This window comes from Scyliorhinus torazame, chromosome 2 (assembly GCF_047496885.1).
Source record: "Scyliorhinus torazame isolate Kashiwa2021f chromosome 2, sScyTor2.1, whole genome shotgun sequence".
Classification (NCBI taxonomy): domain Eukaryota; kingdom Metazoa; phylum Chordata; class Chondrichthyes; order Carcharhiniformes; family Scyliorhinidae; genus Scyliorhinus; species Scyliorhinus torazame.
Window position 1 is genome coordinate 83,343,051 of NC_092708.1, and position 26,407 is coordinate 83,369,457.

Consider the following 26,407-nt stretch of genomic DNA (forward strand, 5'->3'; position numbering starts at 1 on the left):
CCCTGCACCCACATGCTTATCCAAACAAAAAGGTGAGAGAACCTCAAAGCTATTGGACAATTGCAGAGACTGACACTTCTGGCCCCGTGGGCCCCCTTGACTGCTTCACCAGCAGTCACGCCCTTCTGTCCCTGCATATTTTTTAAAAAATAAATGTTTTATTAAAGTTTTTCCAATCAGCGTTTTCACGTTACAAAAATAGAAATACAGATGGTAATAAAAAATAACAATAAGCAGAGCCCAAAGCTTAGTGAAACTAATTACAAACCAGAAAAAAAATGTTTTTAAACAGAACCAGGTGGGTTTTGTCTCCATGCCCAACTCACATTATATCAACAGTAACCCCTCCCCCCAAGGATGCTGCTGACACTTACTGCTCTCCTAGAAAGTCAAGGAAAGGTTGCCACTGCCGGGAGAACCCCATCAAGGACCCTCTTGAGGCAAACTTTATTTGTTTCAGGCTGAGGAACCCCGCCATATCGCTAACCCAGGTCTCCACGCATGGGGGTTTCAAGTCCCTCCACGTTAACAAAATCCGTCTCCGGGCTACCAGGGAGGCAAAGGTCAGTACCTCGGCCTCTTTCGCTTCCTGCACTCCCGGGTGCTGAATTCAGGGAGTTAGGAGTTAAACTAAAAAGTAGGACCTCAAAGGTAGTAATCTCAGGATTGCTACTAGTGCCACGAGCTAGTCAGAGTAGGAATGTCAGGATAGATGGGATGAATGCGTGGCTCGAGGGATGGTGCAAGAGGGAGGGATTCAAATTCCTGGGGCATTGGAACCGGTTCTGGGGGAGGTGGGACCAGTACAAACCGGACAGTCTGCACCTGGGCAGGACTGGAACCGATGGGCTGGGGGGGGTGTTTGCTAGAGCTGTTGGGGAGGGTTTAAACTAATGTGGCAGGGGGATGGGAACCAATGCAGGAGGTTGGAAGGTAGTAAAACAGGGACAGAAACAAAAGGCAGTAAGGGGGAAAGTGTAAGGCAGAGAAGCCATAGTGAAAAATCAAAAAGGGCGACAGTACAAGGTACAGTGACTGAGGGGAGCTCAGTGAATAAGACCAGGAATACTAAAAGGAATAAAACGGGAAGTAAAAACATTAATGGTAAGCGACGTGGCAGGTTATTACATGAAGATATAGGTTCAACGACTAGGAAAATTAGGAGAAAAGTTAAGAGGAAATTTAACTTGGGAGAGGTTACTGATCGAGGTGTTAAGAACAGAGGTAAAAAAAAAACCAACATAAGTGTACTTTACCTGAATGCTCGTAGTATTCGGAATAAGGTAAATTAGTTGATGGCGCAAATCATTGTGAATGACTATGATTTAGTGGTCATTACTGAAACATGGTTAAAGGATGGTCACGACTGGGAGTTAAATATCCAACGGTATCAAACTATTCGGAAGGACAGAGTGGGTGCTAAGGGAAGTGGTGTAGCTCTGTTAATTAAGGATGACATCAGGGCAATAGTAAGGAATGACATCGGTGCTATGGAGGATAAGGTTGAATCCATTTGGGTGGAAATCAGGAATAGTAAGGCGAAAAAGTCACTCATTGATAGGAGTAGTCTATAGGCCACCAAATAGTAACATTATGGTGGGGCAGGCAATGAACAAAGAAACAACTGATACATGTAGAAGTGGCACAGCAGTTATCATGGGGGATTTTAATCTACATGTCGATTGGTTTAACCAGGTCGGTCAAGGCAGCCTTGAGGAGGAGTTTATAGAATGTATCCACGATAGTTTCCTAGAACAGTATGTAATGGAACCTACGAGGGAATAAGCGGTCCTAGATCTGGTCCTGTGTAATGAGACAGGATTGATTCAGGATCTCATAGTTAGGGATCCTCTCGGAAGGAGCGATCACAATATGGTGGAATTTAAAATACAGATGGAGGGTGAGAAGGTAAAATCAAGCACTAGTGTTTTGTGCTTAAACAAAGGAGATTACAATGGGATGAGAGAAGAACTAGCTAAGGTAGACTGGAAGCAAAGACTTTATGGTGAAACTGTTGAGGAACAGTGGAGAACCATCCAAGCGATTTTTAACAGTTCTCAGCAAAGGTTTATACCAACAAAAAGGACGGTAGAAGGAGGGAAAATCGACCGTGGATATCTAAGGAAATAAGGGAGAGTATCAAATTTAAGGAAAAAGCATACAAAGTAGCAAAGATTACTGGGAGACTAGAGGACTGGGAAATCTTTAGGGGGCAACAGAAAGCTACTAAAAAAGCTATAAAGAAGAGTAAGATAGATTATGAGAGTAAACTTACACAGAATATAAAAACAGATAGTAAAAGTTTCTACAAATATAAAAAACAAAAAAGAGTGGCAAAGGTAAATATTGGTCCTTTAGAGGATGAGAAGGGAGATTTAATAATGGGAGATGAGGAAATGGCTGAGGAACTGAACAGTTTTTTTGGGTCGGTCTTCACAGTGGAAGACACAATAACATACCAGTGACTGATGGAAATGGGGCTATGACAGGTGAGGACCTTGAGAGCATTGTTATCACTAAGGAGGTAGTGCTGGGCATGCTAATGGGGCTAAAGGTAGACAAGTCTCCTGGCCCTGAAGAAATGCATCCCAGAGTGCTAAAAGACATGGCTAGGGAAATTGCAAATGCACTAGTGATAATTTACCAAAATTCACTAGACTCTGGGGTGGTCCCGGCGGATTGGAAATGAGCAAACGTGACACCACTGTTTAAAAAAGGAGGTAGGCAGAAAGCGGGTAATTATAGGCCAGTGAGCTTAACTTCGGTAGTAAGGAAGATGCTGGAATCTATCATCAAAGAAGAACTAGCGAGGCATCTGGATGGAAATTGTCCCATTGAGCAGACGCAGCATGGGTTCATAAAGGGCAGGTCGTGCCTAACTAATTTAGTGGAATCTTTTGAGGACATTACCAGTGCGGTAGATATCGGGGAGCCAATGGATGTGGTATATCTGGATTTCCAGAAAGCCTTTGACAAGGTGCCACACAAAAGGTTGCTGCATAAGATAAAGATGCATGGCATTAAGGGGAAAGTAGTAGCATGGATAGAGGATTAGTTAATTAATAGAAAGCAAAGAGTGGGGATTAATGGGGGTTTCTCTGGTTGGCAATCAGGAGCTAGTGGCGTCCCTCTGGGATCAGTGTTGGGCCCACAATTGTTCACAATTTACATAGATGATTTGGAATTGGGGACCAAGGGCAATGTTTCCAAGCTTGCAGACGACACTAAGATGAGTGGTAAAGCAAAAAGTGCAGAGGATACTGGAAGTCTGCAGAGGGATTTGGATAGGTTAAGTGAATGGGCTAGGGTCTGGCAGATGGAATGCAATGTTGACAAATGTGAGGTTATCCATTTTGGTAGGAATAACAGCAAAAGGGATTATTATTTAAATGATAAAATATTAAAACATGCTGCTGTGCAGAGAGACCTGGGTGTGCTAGTGCATGAGTCGCAAAAAGTTTGTTTACAGGTGCAACAGGTGATTAAGAAGGCAAATGGAATTTTGTCCTTCATCGCTAGAGGGATGGAGTTTAAGACCAGGGAGGTTATGCTCCAATTGTACAAGGTGTTGGTGAGACCACCCCTGGAGTATTGTGTTCAGTTTTGGTCTCCTTACTTGAGAAAGGACGTACTGGCACTGGAGGGTGTGCAGAGGAGATTCACTAGGTTCATCCCAGAGCTGAAGGGGTTGGATTACGAGGAGAGGTTGAGTAGACTGGGACTGTACTCGTTGGAATTTAGGAGGATGAGGGGGGTTCTTATGGAAACATATAAAATTATGAAGGGAATAGATAGGATAGATCAGGGCAGGTTGTTTCCACTGGTGGGTGAAAGCAGAACTAGGGGACATAGCCTCAAGATAAGGGGAAGTAGATTTAGGACTGAGTTTAGGAGGAACTTCTTCACCCAAAGGGTTGTAAATCTATGGAATTCCTTGCCCAGTGAAGCAGTAGAGGCTCCTTCATTAAATGTTTTTAAGATAAAGATAGATAGTTTTTAGAAGAATAAATGGACTAAGGGTTATGGTGTTCGGGCCGGAAAGTGGAGCTGAGTCCACAAAAGATCAGCCATGATCCCATTGAGTGGTGGAGCAGGCTCGAGGGGCCAGATGGCCTACTCCTGCTCCTAGTTCTTATGTTCTTATCCGCATAGAGGGAGACCTGGTGTTCCTCCCCTCCGCGCACCAGCCCCCTCCAAGCCCCCTTACTGAAGGCGTGTTTGCCCATAATCACTCTGATATCCAGGAGCTCCCACATGCTGCAGTCTTCGCACATCATATCATCATCATCTGTCCAGACATACTTGATGTCTTTTAATTACGTCTTATTATTCATCTCAATTTATGTTGGTTTTTTAATATATTTTATCAACTTTGCCACCAATTTGTATGCCACTTTAAACCGTGGGAATAGAATAGACCTTCATCACTTACCAGGGTGGAAAAGGTAGAAAAGAAAACCTATCTAATTTCCACCCCCCTCCCTTCACTGAACTCCCTGACTCAAAATCTGCTTTTACTTCAAGTGGTTTAAATGTGGTGTATACTGTTTACCATATGTTTGGCTTTCAATGGCTTGGCAGTTAAAGGTAGAAATCCGTACTGAGAGCAAGGTTCTGAGTGATGCTGGAGAAGGTATAAGAGGAGGAGGAGGAGGAGTACATAACATCAGGAGGATGTGGCAAGGTTAGAACCCTGACCTAGCGCTTGTGCATGCTTCCATTGGTGGTCTGTCCCATAGCTCATCATTAAAATCTTTTTGAAATCCATCTTGCATAATCTAAATTGTTTTGCACTACTAAAAGTCTCTATTACGTGCTTGAGAAATGCCAGTACCAAATCTTGATTGCAAAAGCAGTGATTTTTATTTTAAATACTCTTCACTCTGTCACTGTCTCTATCTTTTGGGTTAAATTCATGAGAATAACCAACTTTCATTTGAGTACAATAGCTTTTGCAGCTTCACAGCTATCCATTGAACTGTTCATTCAAAATTGAATGAAAATTGTCAGCGACCTTAATGATTTGTTTGCAAGGAAATCTGGTATTTGAATTGTTTCTGGTGTTAAATGTGGATCTGTATAAAATTTATATTCTTGTCAGTGCCCATAGAGCCACTTAATGTGGCAATTTGAGTTTTTTAATCATGCATAGACTCCCTTTGATTTTAACAAAAGACATTGCATGGACATTGTGCTTACACCTACTTCCATGCCTGTCTGGATATTACAGCCCCTCTGAGACTACTGTACCAATGTAGCCTTGTAATCTTGATCAACCTAAGCTGAAGAGAGGTGAGAGACTCGGCATTCTGAGCTGTCTTTTATATTATCCAGTTTGAAAGCTAAATTGAATAGAATTTAGGAGCAAATTATTTCCTTGCTATGCAATGACTGATGAAGAAATGATTTCAAACATTATTTAACTATTTTTAAACAGGCAGATTCCAGGCTAAAAGCTCTCCATGCAACATTCAGAGTCAAGAACCCAGACAAGTAAGTTGTTTTTTCCTTTCCAGTGTCACGTTGTTATGCATTTTTGTAGTAGTTCTCTTTTCTTCCTCTTAAGGGAGCTGCCGTGTTCTGCAAGTTTGTCCTTGAAAACAGGTTTTTCAGGTTGAAGCTACTCTCTTGTGTTCATGTCAACTAGTGATGTAGTTATTATAGTTGATAGATTGCAAGGAGAAGCTCATTTATGTGAAGTGGTTAATTTTTGTGACAACTATTGGTTTCGCTTTGTGGCCTGTTAATATGGCCTTCTAAATGAACCATTGAGCACTCGATTTCTATTATAAACTTTAATGGGCACAGGATGGAATAATGTAAACAAAAAATATAGATTTCAAATATAGATGCCTTGGTGACGACTTCAACTACATTGAGGTATTTGCGAAGTGTTAAACTTTTGGCCCGATCACATGATTTGCTGCGGTTTTCAAACAAAAGGATAAGAAGGAGGCTATTCAGCTCATCAAGTCCGCATCTGCCCTTTGAACAAACAATTTAGTTAGTCCCATGGTTTCAACATATATCCCTGTACTTCTTCCTAAAGTATTTATCCAATTCTCTTTTGAAAGCTATTAATGAGTTTATATTTGCCACCTACCCAATGAGAGTGCATTCCCAATCCTAACCACCCATTGCATAAAACAAAAACAATTTTTTCCCCTCCTATCACCTTACAAAAACAATTATTTTCCTCATGTCACCACCTTGTTATTTTTGTCAATTAACTTAAATCTTTTACATTCTAATTGTTGATCCTTTGGCCATTAGAAAAATTTTCTCTAAATTATTCCTAATTTAAAGCACTAATCAAAGCTCTTCTGGAAATCTTTTCTATGTATTGGTCATGTTGTGAAAGCTGTGGTTTGATGGATAGCACCCTTGCCTCCGAATTGTGGATTTGCTTCTGTGTTGTGGATTTCAGCCCTTCTCTCTGGAAGCGTGAGTGCATTATCCAGGCTGACATCCCAGTGTAATGATGAGGACTGCTGTGCTGTCTTTCAGATGAAAGGCTTAAACAGACATGTCTACCTCCTTGTGTGAAAGACCCATGGCTTTTTTTTTTGAAGAGCAGGGACATTTTTCTCTCAAACGACATCAACGCAATAGATTATTTGGTCATTATTTCATTGTGCACAGCAAGCTCTTCAAAATAGAAAATTAGTTGCTATGTTTTCTGGACTGTTACTACAATGTATACACCAGAAATACATAGAATTGTTACAGTATTGAAGAATTGCATTTGGCTCGAGTCTGCTTGCTCACTACAAGAGCAACTCTATTATTCCCACTCCCCTACCTTTTCCTTGTAGCCCTTCAACTCTATTCTCTTCAGATGATTTTCCAATTTCCTTTTGAAAGCTTGGAATCTACATCCACCACACATGCAGTGCAGTCCAGATCATTACCACTTGCTAGGTTTTATTTAAATCCCCTTGTTTCATAGAATTTACAGTGCAGAAGGAGGCCATTCGGCCCATCGAGTCTGCACTGGCTCTTGGAAAGAGCACCCTACCCAAGGTCAACACCACCACCCTATCCCCATAACCCAGTAACCCCACCCAACACTAAGGGCAATTTTGGACACTAAGGGTAATTTAGCATGGCCAATCCACCTAACCTGCACCTGAATGTTGCCTCATTCTTTTGTTAATCACGCCTTTCCCTCTGATTCTCACCCCTTCTACTGAGGGGAACTGTTTCTCTATTTTACCAGACGACTTTTGAAAGCTTTTACCAAATATCTTCTCAACTTCCTCTCCTGTAAGGAGCACAGTCTCCACTTCTCTTATCTATCCATGTCATTGGAGTGCCTCATCCTCTGAACTATTCTTGTAATCTTTTTCTGCATCCTCTCCAATACCTTCACATTCTCAAAGTCTGGTGTTCCGAATAGGTCAAGATACTCCAGTTGAAGTTAAGCCAGTTTCTTGCGTGGATTCACCAAAATGCCCTTGCTTTTTACTCTGCTATTTATAAAGCCCAGGAACCTATCAACCCGATTAACCACTTTCTCAGTTTGCTCTGTCGTCCAGTGTAATTGACTGTGGAGAGCTTTGGAATGTTCTTGGAAATGAAAGGTATAAGTCCATGGGCAGCACGGTGGTGCAGGGGTTAGTACTGCTGCCTCATGGCACCAATGTCCCAGGTTTAATCCCGGCTCTGGGTCACTGTTCGTGTGAAGTTTGCACATTCTCCCCGTGTTTGCGTGGGTTTTGCCCCCACAACCCAAAGATGTGCAGGATAGGTGGATTGGCCACGCTAATTTTCCCCTGAATTGGAAAAAATGAATTGGGTACTCTTCAATTTATTTTTAAAATAAAAGAAAGGTACAGGTACTCTTTGTGTAATGAGCAAACATTGTTTTACCATTTAATAGTTTAAAATTTTTGCCTTCACTTGCTGTCCTTATTTAACTGCGAATATGTTGGGTTTATTGTTCCATTAACTACATGTTGTATGTCCCGGGACAATGTCTACAATTTTCCAGAAACTTTGCTGGACTAACCATGTAAACAGCGTGGTTACAAGAGCAAGCCAAATGTTGTGAATTCTGCAGCAAGTAGCTCATCAACTGACTCCAAGGCGTACCCACTACCTACATAATGCAAATCAGGTGATGGAATACTTTCCACTTGCCACTTGCCTGAATAAATGTATCTCCAGTAACGCTCTAGAAGCCTGATACCATCGAAGACCAGGCAGCCTGCTTGATCGGCACTCTTCCACCACCTAGAATATTCACTCTCTCCACTACCGGTGTGCACCATTTACAAAATTCACTGCAGAAACTCACCATGGCTCCTCCACAAGCACTTAGCCTAAGGGCAGCAGATACATCGGCACCTCATCCCTGCAAGTTCCTCTCTAACCCACATACCATTCTTGGAACTACCATTGTTAAGTCCTAATTTTGGAACTCCCTCCCTAACCGCTGTGGGTGTACCTATGCAGAAAGGGGAGGTGATGCAGTGGTATTGTCATTGGCAAGTAATTCAGAACTCTGGGACATGTGTTCAAATCCCATCACGGCAGATGGTAAAATTTGAATCTGAAATTAAACCATGTTGATTTGTTGTTTTTTTTTAAATTTAAACAATCTGGTTCACTAATATCCTTTAGGGAAGGAAATCTGTCGTCCTTACCTGGTCTGGCTCACATGTGATTCCAGACCCACAGCAATTTGGTTGACTCTTAGTGCAGAATGGTCAACAAATGCTGGCCATGCTCGAGACACTGGCATCCCATGAAAGAAAAAAAAGTGGACTGCAGCAGTTCAAAGGTAACTCACCACCACCTTCTCGAGTGCAATTAGGATGGGCAATAAATACTGGCTTTGGCGGTGTTGCCTACACCCGAAGAATATAAAGAAAATTCTGAATTGGACCAGAATCTGATGGTTTGACTCCAGTTTGCTCTGATTTGTATTCCACCATTGTAACTGCATGTTTAAAACATTCTCCTGTGTTCTGCATTGGTTGGAAATAAGGTCGACAGAAGTTTCTCTTGCAGCTTCATATTTAGCTGCACCACCAATCGTGGAATGTATGTGTTGCGTCTGCACAGTAAATTACATTTATACACATTTAAGCTATCATTGCAGATCATAGAATCTCCACAGTGGAGAAGGAGGCCATTTGGCCCATCTAGTCTGCAACAACCCTCTGAAAGAGCACCTCGCCTAACCTGCACATCTTTGAATGGTGGGAGGAAACTGGAACACCCGGAGGAAACCAATGCAGACGCTGGGAGAAAGTACAAACTCCGTTGCCCAAGGCCAGAATTGAACCTGGCCACTGTGCTATGAGGCAGCAGTGCTAGCCATTGTGCCCCCCTGTTCTGTTCATTTAAAAATGTTTTTATCCAACTCCAGACATGTTTCCAATTTGATGCTTTCCTCCACCCCCCTCTCCCTGTATAAGACTCTGCATAAAGCTTTACTATCTCCAGCAAACGTTTAAAAAATGTGTTCAAATTGATTCATTTTTTTTTCAAGGACTGGTGTAGACTCAATGGGCCAAATGGCCTCCTGCACTGTAAATTCTATGATCTACCGGATGTGGGCGTCTCTGGTTAGGCCAGCATTTATTGCCCATCCCTGGTTTCCCTTCAGAAGGTGGTGGCGTGTTGCAGCCTCGAACCGCTGCAGTCCTTGAGATGTAGGTACACCCACTGCTGTTGGGGAGGGAATTCCATGCTGTTGCCCCAGTGACTGAAGGAATGGCGATATATTTCCAAGTCCAGGTGGTGAGTGATTTGGAGGGGAACCTCCAGCTGGTGGGATTCCCAGGTATCTGCAGCTCTTGTCCTTCTGGATGGTAGTGGTCGTGGGTTTGGAAGGTGCTGTCTGAAACCTTGGCGAGTTACCGCAGTTCATCTTGTAGATGGCACACATGGCTACCACTGTCCATCGGTGGTGACGGGCTTGAATGCTTAAGGAAGGGGAGGTAATCAAGCAGACTGCTTTGCCCTGGATGGTGTTGAGCTTCTTGAGTTGTTGGAGCTGCACTCATCCAGGCAAGTGGAGAGTATACATTACACTCCTGATTTGTGCCTTGTAGATGAAGGACAGGCTTTTTGGGGGGGGGGGGTCAGGAGGTGAGTTATCTGCTGGAGGATTCCTAGTCTTTGACCTGCCTTGGTAGCCACATTATTAATATGGCTAGTCCAGTTCAGTTTCAGATCAAAAGTAACCCCCAGGATGTTGATTGTTGGGAATTCAGTGATGGTAATGCCATAGAGTGTCAAGGGACAGTGGTTAGGGCCTCTCTAGGAGATGGTCATTGTCTGGCACTTGTGTGGCACAAATGTAACTTGCCACTTGTCAGCCCAAGCTTGGATATTGTCCAGGTTTTGCTGCATTTGGACATGGACTGCTTCATTCTCTGAGGAGTCATGAATGGTGATGAATATTGTGCAGTCACCAATGAACATCCCCACTTCTGACCTTATGATGGAAAGAGGTCATTGATGAAGCAGCTGAAGATGGTTGGGTCTAGGACACGATCCTGAGGAACTCCTGCAGAGATGATTGATCTCCAACCACCACAGCCATCTTCCTTTGTGCCAGGTATGACTCCAACCAGCAGAGAGTTTTCTCCCGATTTCCATTGACTCCAGTTTAGCTAGGGCTCCTTTATGCCATACTCTGTTAAATGCTGCTTTGATATCAAGGGCAGTCGCTCTCACCTCTGGCATTCAGCTCTTTTGTCCATGTCTGAACCAAGATTGTAATCGGTCAGGAGCTGGAGCATCCGTGAGCAGGTTATTGCTGAGTAAGTACCGCTTGGTAGCACTGTTGATGACTCCTTCCATCACTTTGTTGATGATGGGGAGTATAGTGATAGGGCAGTAATTGGCTGGGTTGGATTTGTCTTGTTTCTTCTGGGCAATTTTCCTCTACCCGGCAATGTGGAAAATTGTTGCAGATGCCAGTGTTGTAGTTAGACCATAAGACATAGGAGTGGAGGTAAGGCCATTCGGCCCATCTGAGTCCACTCCACCATTCAATCATGGCTGATTTCAACTCCATTTACCCGCTCTCTCTCCATAGCCCTTAATTCCTCGAGAAATCAAGAATTTATCAACTTCTGTCTTAAAGACACTCAACGTCCCGGCCTCCACCGCCCTCTGTGGCAATGAATTCCACAGACCCACCACTCTGGCTGAAGAAATTTCTCCTCATCTCTGTTCTAAAGTGACTCCCTTTTATTCTAAGGCTGTGCCCCCGGGTCCTAGTCTCCCCTGCTAATGGAAACAACTTCCCTAGGTCCACCCTATCTAAGCCATTCATTATCTTGTAAGTTTCTACTAGATCTCCCCTCAACCTCCTAAACTCCAATGAATATAATCCCAGGATCCTCAGACGTTCATCGTATGTTAGGCCTACCATTCCTGGGATCATCCGTGTGAATCTCCGCTGGACCCGCTCCAGTGCCAGTATGTCCTTCCTGAGGTGTGGGGCCCAAAATTGCTCACCGTATTCTAAATGGGGCCTAACTAATGCTTTAAAGCTTCAGAAGTACATCCCTGCTTTTATATTCCAAGCCTCTTGAGATGAATGACAACATTGCATTTGCTTTCTTAATTACGGACTCAACCTGCAAGTTTACCTTTAGAGAATCCTGGACTAGGACTCCCAAGTCCCTTTGCACTTCAGCATTATGAATTTTGTCACCGTTTAGAAAATAGTCCACGCCTCTATTCTTTTCCAAAGTGCAAGACCTCGCACTTGCCCACGTTGAATTTCATCAGCCATTTCTTGGACCACTCTCCTAAACTGTCTAAATCTTTTTGAAGCCTCCCCACCTCCTCCATACTACCTGCCCCTCCACCTATCTTCGTATCACCGGCAAACCTAGCCAGAATGCCCTCAGTCCTGTCATCTAGATCGTTAATATATAAAGAGAACAGCTGTGGCCCCAACACTGAACCCTGCGGGACACCACTCGTCACCGGTTGCCATTCCGAAAAAGAACCTTTTATCCCAACTCTCTGCCTTCTGCCTGACAGCCAATCGTCAATCCATGTCAGTACCTTGCCTCGAATACCATGGGCCCTTATTTTACTCCGCAGTCTCCCGTGAGGCACCTTATCAAAGGCCTTTTGGAAGTCAAGATAGATAACATCCATTGGCTCTCCTTGGTCTAATCTATTTGTTATCTCTTCAAAGAACTCTAACAGGTTTGTCAGGCACGACCTCCCCTTACTAAATCCATGCTGACTTGTCCTATCCGACCCTGCACTTCCAAGAATTTAGAAATCTCATCCTTAACAATGGATTCTAGAATCTTGCCAACAACAGAGGTTAGGCTAATTGGCCTATAATTTTCCATCTTTTTCCTTGTTCCCTTCTTGAACAGGGGGGTTACAACAGCGATTTTCCAATCCTCTGGTACTTTCCCTGACTCCAGTGACTTGAAACATCATCACCAACGCCTCCACTATTTCTTCAGCTATCTCCTTTAGAACTCTAGGATGTAGCCCATCTGGGCCCGGAGATTTGTCAATTTTTAGACCTCTTAGTTTCTCTAGCACTTTCTCCTTTGTGATGGCTACCATATTCAACTCTGGTCCCCTGACTCTCCTGAATTGTTGGGATATTACTCATGTCTTCTACTGTGAAGACTGACACAAAGTACTTATTCAGTTCCTCGGCTATTTCCTTGTCTCCCTTCACAAAATTACCAGCGTCATTTTGGAGCGGCCCAATGTCAACTTTTGCCTCCCGTTTGTTTTTAATGTATTTAAAGAAACTTTTACTATCATTCCTAATGTTACTGGCTAGCCTACCTTCAAATTTGATCCTCTCTTTCCTTATTTCTCTCTTTGTTATCCTCTGTTTGTTTTTGTAGCCTTCCCAATCTTCTGACTTCCCACTACTCTTTGCCACATTATAGGCTTTCTCTTTTGCTTTGATGCATTCCCTAACTTCCTTTGTCAACCATGGCTGCCTAATCCCCCCTCTGATAATCTTTCTTTTCTTTGGGATGAACCTCTGTACTGTGTCCTCAATTACTCCCAGAAACTCCTGCCATTGCTGTTCTACTGTCTTTCCCACTAGGGTCTGCTCCCAGTCGATTTTCGTCAGTTCCTCCCTCATGCCCCTGTAGTTACCTTTATTTAACTGTAACACCTTTACATCTGATTCTACCTTCTTTCTTTCAAATTGGAGATTGAATTCGACCATATTATGATCACTGCCTCCTAAGTGCTCCCTTACTTTAAGATTCTTTTATCAAGTCTGGCTCATTACATAACACTAAGTCCAGAATGGCCTGTTCCCTCATGGGCTCCATCACAAGCTGTTCCAAAAAGCCCTCCTGTAAACATTCAATGAATTCCCTTTCCTTGGGTCCTGGCAGTATTATTTACCCAGGCCACCTGCATATTAAAGTCCCCCATGATCACTGTGACCTTGCCTTTCTGACATGCACTTTCTATTTCGTGGTGCATCTTGTGCCCCTGGTCCTGACCACTGTTAGGAGGCCTGTACATAACTCCCATTATGGTTTTTTTGCCTTTGTGGTTCCTCAACTCTACCCACACAGACTCCACATCATCCGACCCCATGTCGTTTAGTGCTATTGATTTAATTTCATAATTAACAAGGCAACTCTGCCCACCTCTCTGTCTTTTCGATAGGTTGTGAATCCCTGGATGTTTAAATGCCAGTCCTGAACCCCCAGCAACCATGTCTCTGTGATGCCTACCACATCATACCCCCCAGTCACAATCTGGGCCACAAGCTCATCTACCTTGTTCCGTACACTGCGCGCATTTAAATATAGCACCTTTAATTCTCTATTGACCGTCCCTTTTTGTTTTCTTAGTGTGGTGGACCTTGGTTTACTGAGCCTTTCCATACACTCTGTCATATTTTGTGGGATGGGGACTATCGTAACCTCTCCTGAGTTTTGTCTTTTTGTGCTTTTTTTGTATTCCTAAGCAGCTACGCTTCCCACGGATTACTTCACCTCTTGGTTCCCTGACTTTCCCTTCCCCTCCCAATCTTTAGTTTAAAGTCCTAGTGACCACCCTATTTACTCTTTTCGCCAGAACACTGGTCCCAGCTCGGTTCAGGTGGAGACCATCCCAACGGTATAGGTCCCCCCTGTCCCAAAACTGATGCCATTGCCCCATGAAAAGGAACCCCTCATTCCCACACCACTCTTTCAGCCACATGTTAACTTCCCTTATTCTTGCCTCCCTATGCCAATTTGCACGTGGCTCAGGCAGTAATCCGGAGATTATGACCCTTGAGGACCTGCTTTTTAATTTGAATCCTAGCTCTTTATAATCTCTAAACCGGTCCTCTTTCCTAGACTTGCCAATGTTGTCGGTACCGACATGGACCACAACAACTGGATCCTCCCCCTCCCTCTCCAGTATCCTTTCAAGCCGGTCAGAGATGTCCCGCACCCTAGCACCGGGCAGGCAACATACCATGCGGGACTCTTTATCCTGCTCACAAAGGATACTATCTATCCCCTGATGATCCCCTACAACTACAACTTGCCTATTTACTCCCTCCCCTTGAATGGCCTGCTGAACCATGGTGCCTTGGTCAGCTGACTCATCCTTCCTGCAACCCTGTTCGCCATCCACACAGTGAGCAAGTGCCTCATACCTGTTGGACAGAGTCAAGGGCTGAGGCTCCTGAGTTCCTGACTGCTGGTTCCCTTTACCTGCCTGACTTGCAATCACACCCTGCTGTCCCTGGCCACTGGCAGGATTTAAACTACTTACTCTGACAGGTGTGACTGCCTCCTGAAACAGTGTGTTCAGGTAAGTCTCCCCCTCCCGGATGTGCCTCAGTGTTTGAAGCTCAGACTCCAGCTCATCAACTCTGAGCCGGAGCTCTTCGAGCAGCCAACACTTACTGCAGATGTGGTCGCTGCAGCTCGCAATGGGATCTGCCAGCTCCCACATCAAGCAACTCAAGCACATCACCTGACCAGCCATCACTAATTAATTAATTAGTTTAATTTAAGTTTATGGTGGGGGCAGCTTCAGCCAATCAGACACTACCCTGCACTTTTTAACTGAAAAACGGCACAATTAGATTAACCACTTACCTTTCCTGGTTACCTTACTGCACCAAACTAGCAAATTCTCACTGTCTGTATCTCTCTCACTCCGGCTGTGTCTCATCGACCTGCGCAATGCTTATAATATAATAATGCTAATAATAATATAATATGGCACTTACCTCACACCAATAGGTCTTATTATTAGGTTAGAGGAGGAGGGCGGGTGGGAGACACTACACGTGTAGTGTCTCGGGTTTCCTCTCCACCAGAATTTATTGGTTGTGGGGGGGGAGGTCTTCCCAGAAGTCCGCGGGTCGAAAAAAATAAAACAGAAAAGTGTTTTTTTTTAAGGGATAAACTTACCTCCCAGAAATCACTTGCGCACCGCTCCCGCTGAAATCGACTGGCCTGCTCCTGTGAAGGTAAGTGTTTTTAAGGGATAAACTTACCTCCCAGAAATCACTTGCGCACCGCTCCCGCTGAAATCGACTGGCCTGCTCCTGTGAAGGTAAGTGTTTTTAAGGGATAAACTTACCTCCCAGAAATCACTTGCGCACCGCTCCCGCTGAAATCGACTGGCCTGCTCCTGTGAAGGTAAGTGTTTTTAAGGGATAAACTAACCTCCCAGAAATCACTTGTGCACCGCTCCCGCTGAAATCGACTGGCCTGCTCCTGTGAAGGTAAGTGTTTTTAAGGGATAACTAACCTCCCAGAAATCACTTGCGCACCGCTCCCGCTGAAATCGACTCAAAGTTGTACTGAACCAGCTTGGCTAGGGGTGTGACAAGTTCTGGAGTACAAGGTTTCAGTGCTATTGCCGGGATATTGTCGGGGCCCATAGCGTTTGCAGTATTCAGTGTCTTCAGCCATTTCTTGACATCACGTGGAGTGAATCGTATTGGCTGAAGACTGACATCTGTAATGCTGGGGATCTCTGGCGGATACCGAGATGTATCATCCACTCGGCACTTCTGGCTGAAGATTGTTGCAAATACCTCCACCTTGACTTTTGTACATAGTGCTGGGCTCATCTATCATTGAGGATGGGGATATTTGTGGAGCCTGCTCCTCCAGTGAGTTGTTTAATTGTCCATAAGACCATAAGACATAGGATCAGAATTAGGCCACTTGGCCCATCAAGTTTGCTCCCCATTCAATCATGGTTGATACTTTTCTCATCCCCCATTCTCCTGCCTTCTGCCCATAACCACTGATCCCTTTATTGATCAAAAACCTATCTATCTCTGTCTTAAAGACACTGTGATTTGGCCTCCACAGCCTTCTGCGGCAAAGTGTTCCACAGACTCACCACCCTCTGGCTGAAGAAATTCCTCCTCACCTGTTTTAAAGGAACGTCCCTTTAGTCTGAGATTGTGTCCTCTGCTTCCTACAAGTGGAAACATCCTCTCCACATCCTCTCTATTCAGGCCTTGCAGTACCCTGTAAGTTTCAGTAAGAGCCCCCTCATCCTTCTAAACTCCCAAACGAGTACAGACCCAGAGTCCTCAATGTTCCACATACGACAAGCTCTTCATTCCAGGGATCATTCTTGCGAACCTCTTCTGGACCCTTTCCAAGGCCAGCACATCCTTCCTTAGATACGGGGACCAAAACTGCTCACAATACTCCAAATGGGGTCTGGCCAGAGTCTTGTATAGCGTCAGAAGTACATCCCTGGTCTTGTATTCTAGCCCTCTCGACATGAATTCTAACGTTGCATTTGCCTCCCTAACTGCCGACTGAACCTGCACATTAACCTTAAGAGAATCATGAACAAGGAGTCCCAAGTCCCTTTGTGATTTTGATTTCCTAAGCATCTCCCCATTTAGAAAATAGTCTATGCTTCCATTTCTCCTTCCAAAGTGTGTAACCTCACACTTTTCCACATTTTAATGCCTTCTGATGTATTCCATCTGCCACTTCTTTGCCCACTCTCCCAGTCTGTCAAAGTCCTTCTGCAGCCCACCTGCTGCCTCAATACTACCTGCCCCTCTACAAACTGTCCACCACCATTCACAGCTGGATGTGGCAGGACTATAGGGCTTTGACCTGATGCGTTCTTTGTGGAATCGCTTGGCCCTGTCTATTACTTACTGCCTGCTGTTTGGCACACAAGTAGTCTGGTGTTGTGGCTTCACCAGGTCGACGCCTCATTTTTCGGTATGCCTGATGTCCCTGGCATGCTCCTGCACTCTTCATTGAACTAGGGTTAATCCCCTGGTTTGGTGGTAATGGTTGAGTGGGAGATCTGCCAGGCTATGGGGTTGTCAATTGTGGTTGAATACAATTCTGCTGCTGCTGATGGCCCACAGCACCTCATGGATGCCAAGTCTAGTTGCTAGATCTGTTCGAAGTCTACCCCATTTAGTAGGTAGTGCCGCATAATACTATATGGAGGGTATCCTCAATGTGAAGACGAGACTTTGTCTCCACAAGTACTGTGCGGTGGTCACTTCTACCGATACTGTCATGGACAGATGCATCTGCAGTCGGCAGATTGGTGAAGATGAGGTCAAGTAAGTTTTTCCCTCTTGTTGGTTCCCTCACCAGTCCCAGTCTAGCAGCTATGTCCTTTAGGACACAGCCAGCTCAGTCTGTGGTGGTAGTACTGAGTCACTCTTGGTGATGGACATTGAAGTTCCCCACCCCCCCGAGCATATTCTGCACCTGTGCCACCCTCCATGCTTCATACAAGTGGTGTTCAATGTGGACTAATGATTCATCAGCTGATGGTGGCTGGTACGTAATAATCAGCAGGAGGTTTCCTTGCCCATGTTTAAACTGAAGCCATGAGACTTCATGGGGTCCAGAAATGATGATGAGGATTCCCAGGGCAACTCCCTCCTGACTGTATACCACTGTCAACATTGCTGTGGGTCTGGAGTCACATGTAGGCCAGACCAATTAAGGATGGCAAATTTCCTTCCCTAAAGGACATTAGTGAACCAGATGGGTTTTTAATTCCAGATATTTTATTGAGTTTAAATTCCATGTGGTGGGATTCAAACCTGGGTCCCAGATCATTATCCTAGATCTTTTGGATTGCTAGTACAGCAACAATACCACTATGCCACTGCCTCTCCCTTGGTACCTTGTTCAGCAATTTTTGAATGCAACAGAGTTGCTAAAAGCATAATTGAAGCCAAATGATTAGCCTGTAAATTGGGTGTTAAAAGATCCAAAGATAGCAATTAAAAGAACTAGAGCAGTCGTAGAGTTTGATCTGTTTGCTTAGTTGTGCAGATATTATATTTAGGCTCCTAAAAAGTCTATAACAATCTTTTTAAGAGGTGCTTTTTTTTTTTTAGAAAATAATTTATTGAAGCATTTGCAATTTTCACAGTTTAACACATTGTCATTTCTTAAACAACCACGTGGGACGACACATGTACAAAAACCTAAAAAAAAACAATGTCCCCAACTGCCTGCGCCCTATTTCCTGACTACCCGTATACTGCATTCCCTGTCCTGATCTAACACTGCCATTCCTCCTAGTTTCTCTCTACCCCCCCCCCCCCCCCTTACTGCTGACGTTCAATATCCTTTGAAGAAGTCGATGAACGGTTGCCATCTCTGGGCGAACCCCTGAGTTAATTCTCTCGAGGCGAACTTGTTTTTTTTTGCATGCTGAGAAACCCTGCCATATCGCTGACCCACACACCTGACATCGGGGGCTCGGAGTCCCTCCATCCCAGCAAAATCCATCTCCGGGCCACCAGGGAGGAGAAGGCCAGGACAGCAGGCCCCCCTTCTCCCGCCGCCCCTGGCCCCCAGATCACCCGATACCCCAAATATTGTCAGTTCTGGACTCTGGGTTACCCTCCCTTCCAGGACTGCAAATCCTGCAACGTCTGCAAATCCCTGCCAGAATCCCCTCAACTTTGAACATGCCCAGAACCTATGCACATGGTTAGCTGGACTACCCTCACACCGCCCACATCTATCCTCCACCTCCTCAAAGAACCTGCTCATCCGGACTACCGTCATGTGAGCCCTGTGGACCACTTTGAACTGGATCAGGCTAAGTCTGGCACAGGACGTAGATGAATTAACTCTCCCCAAGACTTTTTCCCACTTTTCCATTTCCAGCTCCTCTTCCCACTTCCGCTTCACCTCCCTGATCGGGGCCCCTTCCCACTCCATCAACTCCTTGTATATCTCTGAAATCCTCCCCTCTTCTACCCCAGTTTTTGACATCACCTTATCCTGTAGTTCCCTCGGGGACGTGAGGGAAGCTTGGGATTGCCTCCGGACAAAGTCCCAGACCTGAAGCTATCGAAACCCATTCCCACCCGGTAGCTCAAACTCTAGTGCATTCAAGGTCGGAAAGCCCTCTTGGATAAATAAATCCCCAAATCTCTCGATCCCTGCCTGCTGCCACCTCCTGAAGCTCCCATCCAGCCTCCCTGGGATAAACCGGTGATTGTTACAAATCGGAGACCACACTGACACCCCCTCCAATCCCGTATGCTGCCTCCATTGCCCCCACACCCTTGGGGCTGCCACCACCACAGGGCTTGTAGAGTACCGAGCCAGCGGGAATGGCAGGGACGCCGCTAGTAAAGCCTTCAAACTCGTACCCTTGCAGGATGCCGCTTCCACTCACTCCCAGGCCAACCCCTCCCCCACTACTCACTTCCTGATCATCGATATGTTGGCTGCCCAGTAATAGTTCATAAAACTCGAGAGGGTCAGGCCCCCCTCCACGCGACCCTGCTCCAGGCGTGCCCTCTTTACCCTTGGGATTTTCCCCGCCCACACACAACCTCGCCACATTTATTTTTCTAAAAAAAGCTTTTGGGACAAAAATCAGAAGGCATTAAAAAAGAAAAGCAGTCTTGGGAGGACTGTCATCTTCACCGCCTGGGCCCTTCCCGCATATAACAGCCGGACCCAGTCCACAAATCCCTGCCTGAACCCAAACCTGCCTAAAATATCCCATAGGTACTTCCACTCCACCCGGTCGAAAGCCTTCTCCGCGTCCATGACTACTACCACCTCAGCCTCATGCCCCTCAGCTGGCATCATTATAACATTGAGAAGCCATCTAATATTGGACGTCAGGTGCCTGCCCTTCACAAATCCCGTCTGATCCTCACCTATTACCTCCGGGACACAATCCTCTATTCTGGTGGCCAAAATCTTTGCCAGTAATTTAGCATCTACATTTAAAAGGGAAATTGGTCTGTACGATCCACAGCTCTCCAGGTCCTTGTCTCGCTTCAGGATGAGAGAAATTGATGCCTGTGATAGCGTTGGTGGAAGCACTCCCAACCCCTTGGATCCATTGAAAGCCTTGACTAACAGCGGTTCCACTAGCCCCGAAAACATTTTATAAAATTCCACTGGGAATCTGTCAGGCCCCGGGGCCTTACCCAATTGCAGGGCCCCCAATCCGTCTTATCATTTCACCGAGCCCCATTGGGCCCCCCCCCCCCCCCAAGACTACCACCAGCTCCTCATCTACCTTCGGGAACTCTAGCCCCTCCAGGAATTTGCTCATTCCCTCCTCCCCCGCAGGGGGTTCTGACTCGTACAAACGGCTATAGAATTCACGGAACACATCATTAACTGCCCCCGGGTCCCTCACTACTTTTCCCCCTCACATCCTTAATTTTCCCTATCTCTCTCGCCGCCTCCTGCTTCCTCAGCTGATGTGCCAACATCCTGCTAGCTTTCTCCCCATATTCGTACACTGCCCCTTTTACCCTCCTCGGCTGTCCCTCCACCTTGCCTGTGGAAAGGAGCCCAAAATCATTCAGGAGCTCCTCATTCGGAGACTCTGCATATCTCCTATCCGCACGCTGCATATCTCCTATCCGCACGCTGCATATCTCCTATCCGCACACAAGACTTCTCCTCCTAGCCTATCGAGCTCCGCCCATTCAGCCCCCTCCCTATGGGCCCAAATCGAAATATATTCCCCTCTGATGACCGCTTTCAATTCCTCCCACACCACCCCAGCCATGGGCTCTTCCTTGTCGTTGGTTTTTATACACTCCCGAATGGCCTCCCTCACTCGTTCACATATCTTATCGTCTGCTAACAGCCCTGTATCTAGCCTCCACTGTGGGCACTGAGAATTTCACGTGTTCACCTCTAGGTCTAGCCAATGTGGCGCATAGGTCTAGCCAACATGGTCCGATACTACAATTGCTGAATACTCTGTGTCCACCACCCCGCTAACAATTTGTCCAATATTTTTTTAAAATTGATCCTGGAGTACACCTTGTGCACATGAGAGTAGAATGAATATTCCTTGCTCCTTGGCTTCTCAAATCTCCACGGATCAACACCTCCCATGTGCTCCATGAACCCCCCGCAGCTCTTTTGCCATTGCTGATACTTTCCCCGACCTAGAACCCGACCGGCCCATCCTAGGATCTAAGACCGTGTTAAAATAACCCCCCATAATCAACCGGTGCGAGTCGAGATCTGGGATTTTTCCCAGCATCTTCCTAACAAACGTGACGTCGTCCCAGTTTGGGGCATATATATTTACCAGCACCACTGCCATTCCCTCCAGCTTCCCGCTCACCATAATAAATCTGTCTCCAGGGTCTGTCTCCATTTTCCCCACCTCAAACGCCACCCTTTTGTCAATCAGGATGGCCACGCCTCCTTGTTTTAAAGTCCAATCCTAAATGGAACACCTGTCTGACCCATCCCTTTTTCAGCCTAAATTGATGCCCCAGCTTCAAGTGTGTCTCCTGTAACATGGCCACGTCCGTCTTTAACTGTCTTAAGTGTGCGAACACACAGACCCTCTTGACCGGCCCATTCAGACCACGCACATTCCATGTAACCAGTTTGGTCGGGGGGTCTCTTGCTCCTCTCCCCTGTCAATCAGACATGACCTTTCCTAGGCCAGCCCTTGGCCCATGGCCCGCACCTCCCCAGATCCACCCCTAGGCAGCAGCGGCCATCTAGTCTCCATCTCCAGCCTCCTGGAAGTCCCCTAATTGTCAGCAGTACCCTCTTCTCTCTCTCTCTTTCCCCCCCCCCCCCCCCCCCCCCCCCCCCCCCCCCCCCCCCCCGTGTCACTTTTCAGTTCACCCCTCACATCTCCGTGATCAGCCTTACCAGCTAGCCTTGCAGCTCCACCCCTGTTGCCTAAAAGTCTACCGGCTGCTGGATCTTTACCCCCCCCAACTCTTAACATAAGTTTGCAAAACAATAGCACCAAGCACAAAAAGCAAACGCCCACCATTCACTTAAGGTCTAATCTCAACGGCCCACCCCTTCCCCTTTACAACATTTTATCAATCCCATCACCTTCAAACAGATCCCCAAACAATGAAAGTGCAAACGAACAGGATAAATGGAGAGACCGAAACATTTATGCATGCAAAACCTCAAACAGATGTCTTTCCCTCCTGGACCGTCTCAATTTGAGAACTTTCCTTCACTCCCCTCCATTTTTTTTTCCCTCCCTTTTTTTCTTTTTTACAAAAAAAAGGAAGAAACTGTACCTTAGTACATACACTGAAAGGTCAAAGTTAGATAACTCAAAAAAAACTTTCTCTCCCCAGTCATCGCAACTCGAGTTACAGTGCACCACAGAACCTTTTGATTTAAATCGCTACCGACCAGTTTTCTCTTTTTATTAAGTCCTTATGGGTCCCCCAGGTTGTTGTCTTTCATAAAGCCCGCCACTTCTTCTGGCAAGCCAAAATATAGTTCCCATTCCTCGTAGGTTACCCAAAGAGGGGCCAGGTAGAGCAGTCCAAATTTTATTCCCTTCGCATACAGGGCCACTAATTTTATTAAAACTCGCCCTCCTCTTAGCAAGATCTGATCCCAAGTCTTGGCAGACCTGGATCTCGGCTTCTTCCCATACGAACCTTTTTGTCTCCCTAGCCCTTCTCATGATGCATGCCTTGTCCAGGAATCGGTGCAGCCTCACCATCAACGCCCTACGGGGCTCACGACCCTGGGGCTTGCGCATAAGTGCCCTGTGGGCCCGGTCCACCTCCAACGGCCTATCGAACGCCTCTGTCCCCCATCATTTTCTCGAACATCTTCACAACATACGCAACGGCATCCGATCCTTCCTTTCCCTTTGGGAGACTGACGACGACGATCCGAACGTTCTGCCTGCGGGAACGATTCTCCAGGTCTTCCACCTTTTCCAGCAGCCGCTTTTGCCGATCCTGTAAAATGCCAATTTGCATCCCAGTGGACTGCTCCTCTTGTTCCGTCGCATGTTCCTGTAGCTTTTGGATCGACTGTCCCTGGGCCGTCACTGTCGCCTCCATCCGGTCGACAGCCTCCTTAATTGAGGCTACCATCTTGGTCAGGTCCTCCGCACGCTCCTTACGGTGCCGGACGAACTTCTCGTCCAGGTATGTAACCAACTGATCCATCGACCATTGAGCCGACTGGGCCGGGTCTTGCTTCTCTGCCATTGCATCCACCAAGCTCCGATCCTCACTTCAACCAACTTTTGATTCCTTCTTTTGCAATTATTTTCATAGATTATCATAGAATTTACAGTGCAGAAGGAGGCCATTCGGCCCATCGAGTCTGCACCGGCTCTTGGAAAGAGCACTCTACCCAAGGTCAACACCTCCACCCTATCCCCATAACCCAGTAACCTCACCGGACACTAAGGGCAATTTATCATGGCCAATCCACCTAATTTTCTGAGTGTAGTTCCATAGGATAGAGGTTGCCTTCTCCTCTTCCTCACTTTAATCCACTTGTGTTAGAAAAAATTTCCGCGCAAATCCAGCTTAAAAGCCGTCAAAAAACCACCAAGAGCGGGAGCTGTTAAATGTGCGACTGTTCACAGCATAGTCGCCACTGGAAGTCGAGGTGCTTGTTTAAGTAACCACAATGGTTTAAAATCGAAAACTTGGCCTTGCCTTTCTGGAACAGTTTATTGCTGTTAAATTTTGCGATGCAAATAAATTGAGCTGTCTAATTTAAGATTAAAAGTAAAAGAATTATTCATCTGTTCACAGGAGATTTATGGAGCTGAAACATTATGGAGATGAATTGCAGTCCATCATATCACACCTTCTACGAGTCAGAGCAGTATGTAATTCCAACTTTATATTTTGCCAGAGTGGTCATTCTTCATGTATAAGTTTGGAGAGTTAAATGTTGGCAGGCTATTTGACGGTTATTCTTCCAGGCCTGATGCTGTCGCATGTGTCGTACACTTTTTTTAATCTCCCAAGAGTATGGTACTGGATAGCAATTGAGAGCGGCGACCCTGGCTCCCACCCCACAATTAGCTCTTTTTTTTAATAAACATTTTATTGAGGTATTTCTTTGGCATTGTAACAACAAAATCAACAATGTACATAACAAGGAAAATATTAACATAGTGCAAATACCGCTTCCCACTCCCTCGGGTCCTACCATTGTTTACCCCCCTAATCTATGCTAACCTAAACCCACCCCCCCTTCTGCTGACTATTAATTCTCTGCGAGGAAGTCGCCGAATAGTTGCCACCTCCGGACAAACCCTAACCGAGATCCTCATGGTGAACTTAATTTTCTCCAGGCAGAGGAAGCCAGCCATGTCCGAAAGTCAAGTCTCCGATTTCGGGGGCTTTGAGTCCCTCCATGCTAGTAATATGCGCATCCGGGCTACCAGGGAAGCAAAGACCAGAACATCTACCTCTTTCTCCTCCTGGATTCCCGGATCCTGCGGCACCCCAAAAATCGCCACCTCTGGACTCATTGCCACCCTCGTATTTAATACTGTGGACATGGCATCGGCAAACCCCTGCCAAAATCCCCTCAGCTTTGGATATGCCCAGAACATGTGGACATGGTTCGCTGGCCCCCCCGCACACTTCGCACACCTATCCTCCACCCCAAAGAATCTGCTCATCCGGGCCGGCCACTGTCATGTGAGCCCAATGAACGACCTTAAGTTGGATCAGGCTGAGCCTGGCACATGTTGCGGCTGCGTTGACCCTACCCAACGCATCCGCCCAGATGCTCTCCCCCCAGCTCCTCCTCCCACTTTTGCTTCAGCTCTTCGGTCTGAGTCTCCTCCAAACCCATAAGCTCTTTATATATGTCCGAGACACTCCGCTCTCCTATCCATCCTCTAGAAACCTCCCTATCCTGAATCCACCTTAGCGGCAGGAGTGGGAAGGTTGGCACCTGCCTCCGCAGAAAGTCCCGCACCTGTAAATATCGGAATTCCCCCCCGCCAATGCAAACTTCTCCTCCAGCGCCCTCGTACTTGGGAAGCTTCCTTCTATAAACAAGTCCCGTCCCGTCCCCCCCCCCCCCCCCCCCCGACTCCGCTCGAACATCGCCCTCTTCACTCGCGGGGACTCCCCCCCCCCCCCCCCCCCCCCCCCCCCCCCCCCCCCCCCCACACACACACACGTGCGCGCGCACAAAGCCTGCAATACTCTTATTGATCTGTTTAAAAAAGGACCGCGGGATGAAGATGGGGAGACATTGGAAAACGAATAGGAATCTCGGGAGGACCGTCAGTTTTCATTTTTACTGATTGAACTCTGCCCGCCAGAGACAACGGGAGTGCATCCCATCTCCGGAAATCCTCCTTCATCTGATCCACCAACCGGGCCAAGTTCAATTTATGTAGCCGGTCCCAATCCCGCGCCACTTGGACGCGCTACCTGAAACTGTCCCCTACCACTCTGAACGGCAGTTCCCCCGGTCGCCTCTCCTGACCTCTCGCCTGGACCACAAACATCTTGCTCTTCCCCATATTGAGCTTATATCCCGAAAACCGGCCAAATTTCCCTAAAATTCCCATAATTTCTTCCATCTCCTCCATTGAGTCTGAGACATACAACAGTAGGTCGTCCGCATACAGCGAGACTGTGCGCCGCCCTGGACCAGCCCCTTGAGGCCTTCCGAGCAATTGCCAGCAGCTCTATCGCCAGTGCAAACCGCAGTGGGGAGAGGGGGCATCCCTGACTCGTCCGCCGGTGCAGTCTGAAATAGCCCGAAGTCGTCCTGTTTGTCCGTACACTTCCAACCGGAGCCTGGTGCAGCAACCTAACCCAGTCAATGAAGCCCCTCCGAAACCCAAACCGCTCCAGCACCTTCCATAAATAATCCCACTCAACCCGGTCAAAGGCTTTCTCCGCGTCCATCGCGACTACTACCTCAACCTCCCTACCTTCCGGGGGCATCATGATCACGTTTAGCAGCCTTCTTACATTGGCCACCAGCTGCCTGTCCTTAACGAACCCCGTCTGATCCTCCACTATGACGTCCGGTACACCGTCCTCAATCCTGGAGGACAAGATTTTGGCCAGAAGTTTGGCATCTACGTTCAGCAAAGAAATCGGCCTGTAAAACCCACATAGCTCCGGGTCCTTGTCCCGTTTCAGAATGAGCAAGATCATGGCCTGTGACATCGTCTGGGG

The 26,407-nt window shown here is 46.4% G+C and overlaps 1 protein-coding gene across 2 annotated transcripts in view; it reads left to right on the top strand.

Moving 5' to 3' along the window:
- snx4 (sorting nexin 4) overlaps nucleotides 1-26,407 on the top strand; it is a 167,804-nt gene that overhangs the window by 103,933 nt on the left and 37,464 nt on the right. For both annotated transcript variants that reach the window (XM_072473195.1, XM_072473200.1), the window contains 2 exons: nucleotides 5,438-5,493; nucleotides 24,002-24,074. In XM_072473195.1, coding sequence (XP_072329296.1) covers nucleotides 5,438-5,493; nucleotides 24,002-24,074 — 129 coding nt within the window. The remainder of the gene's footprint in view (nucleotides 1-5,437; nucleotides 5,494-24,001; nucleotides 24,075-26,407) is intronic.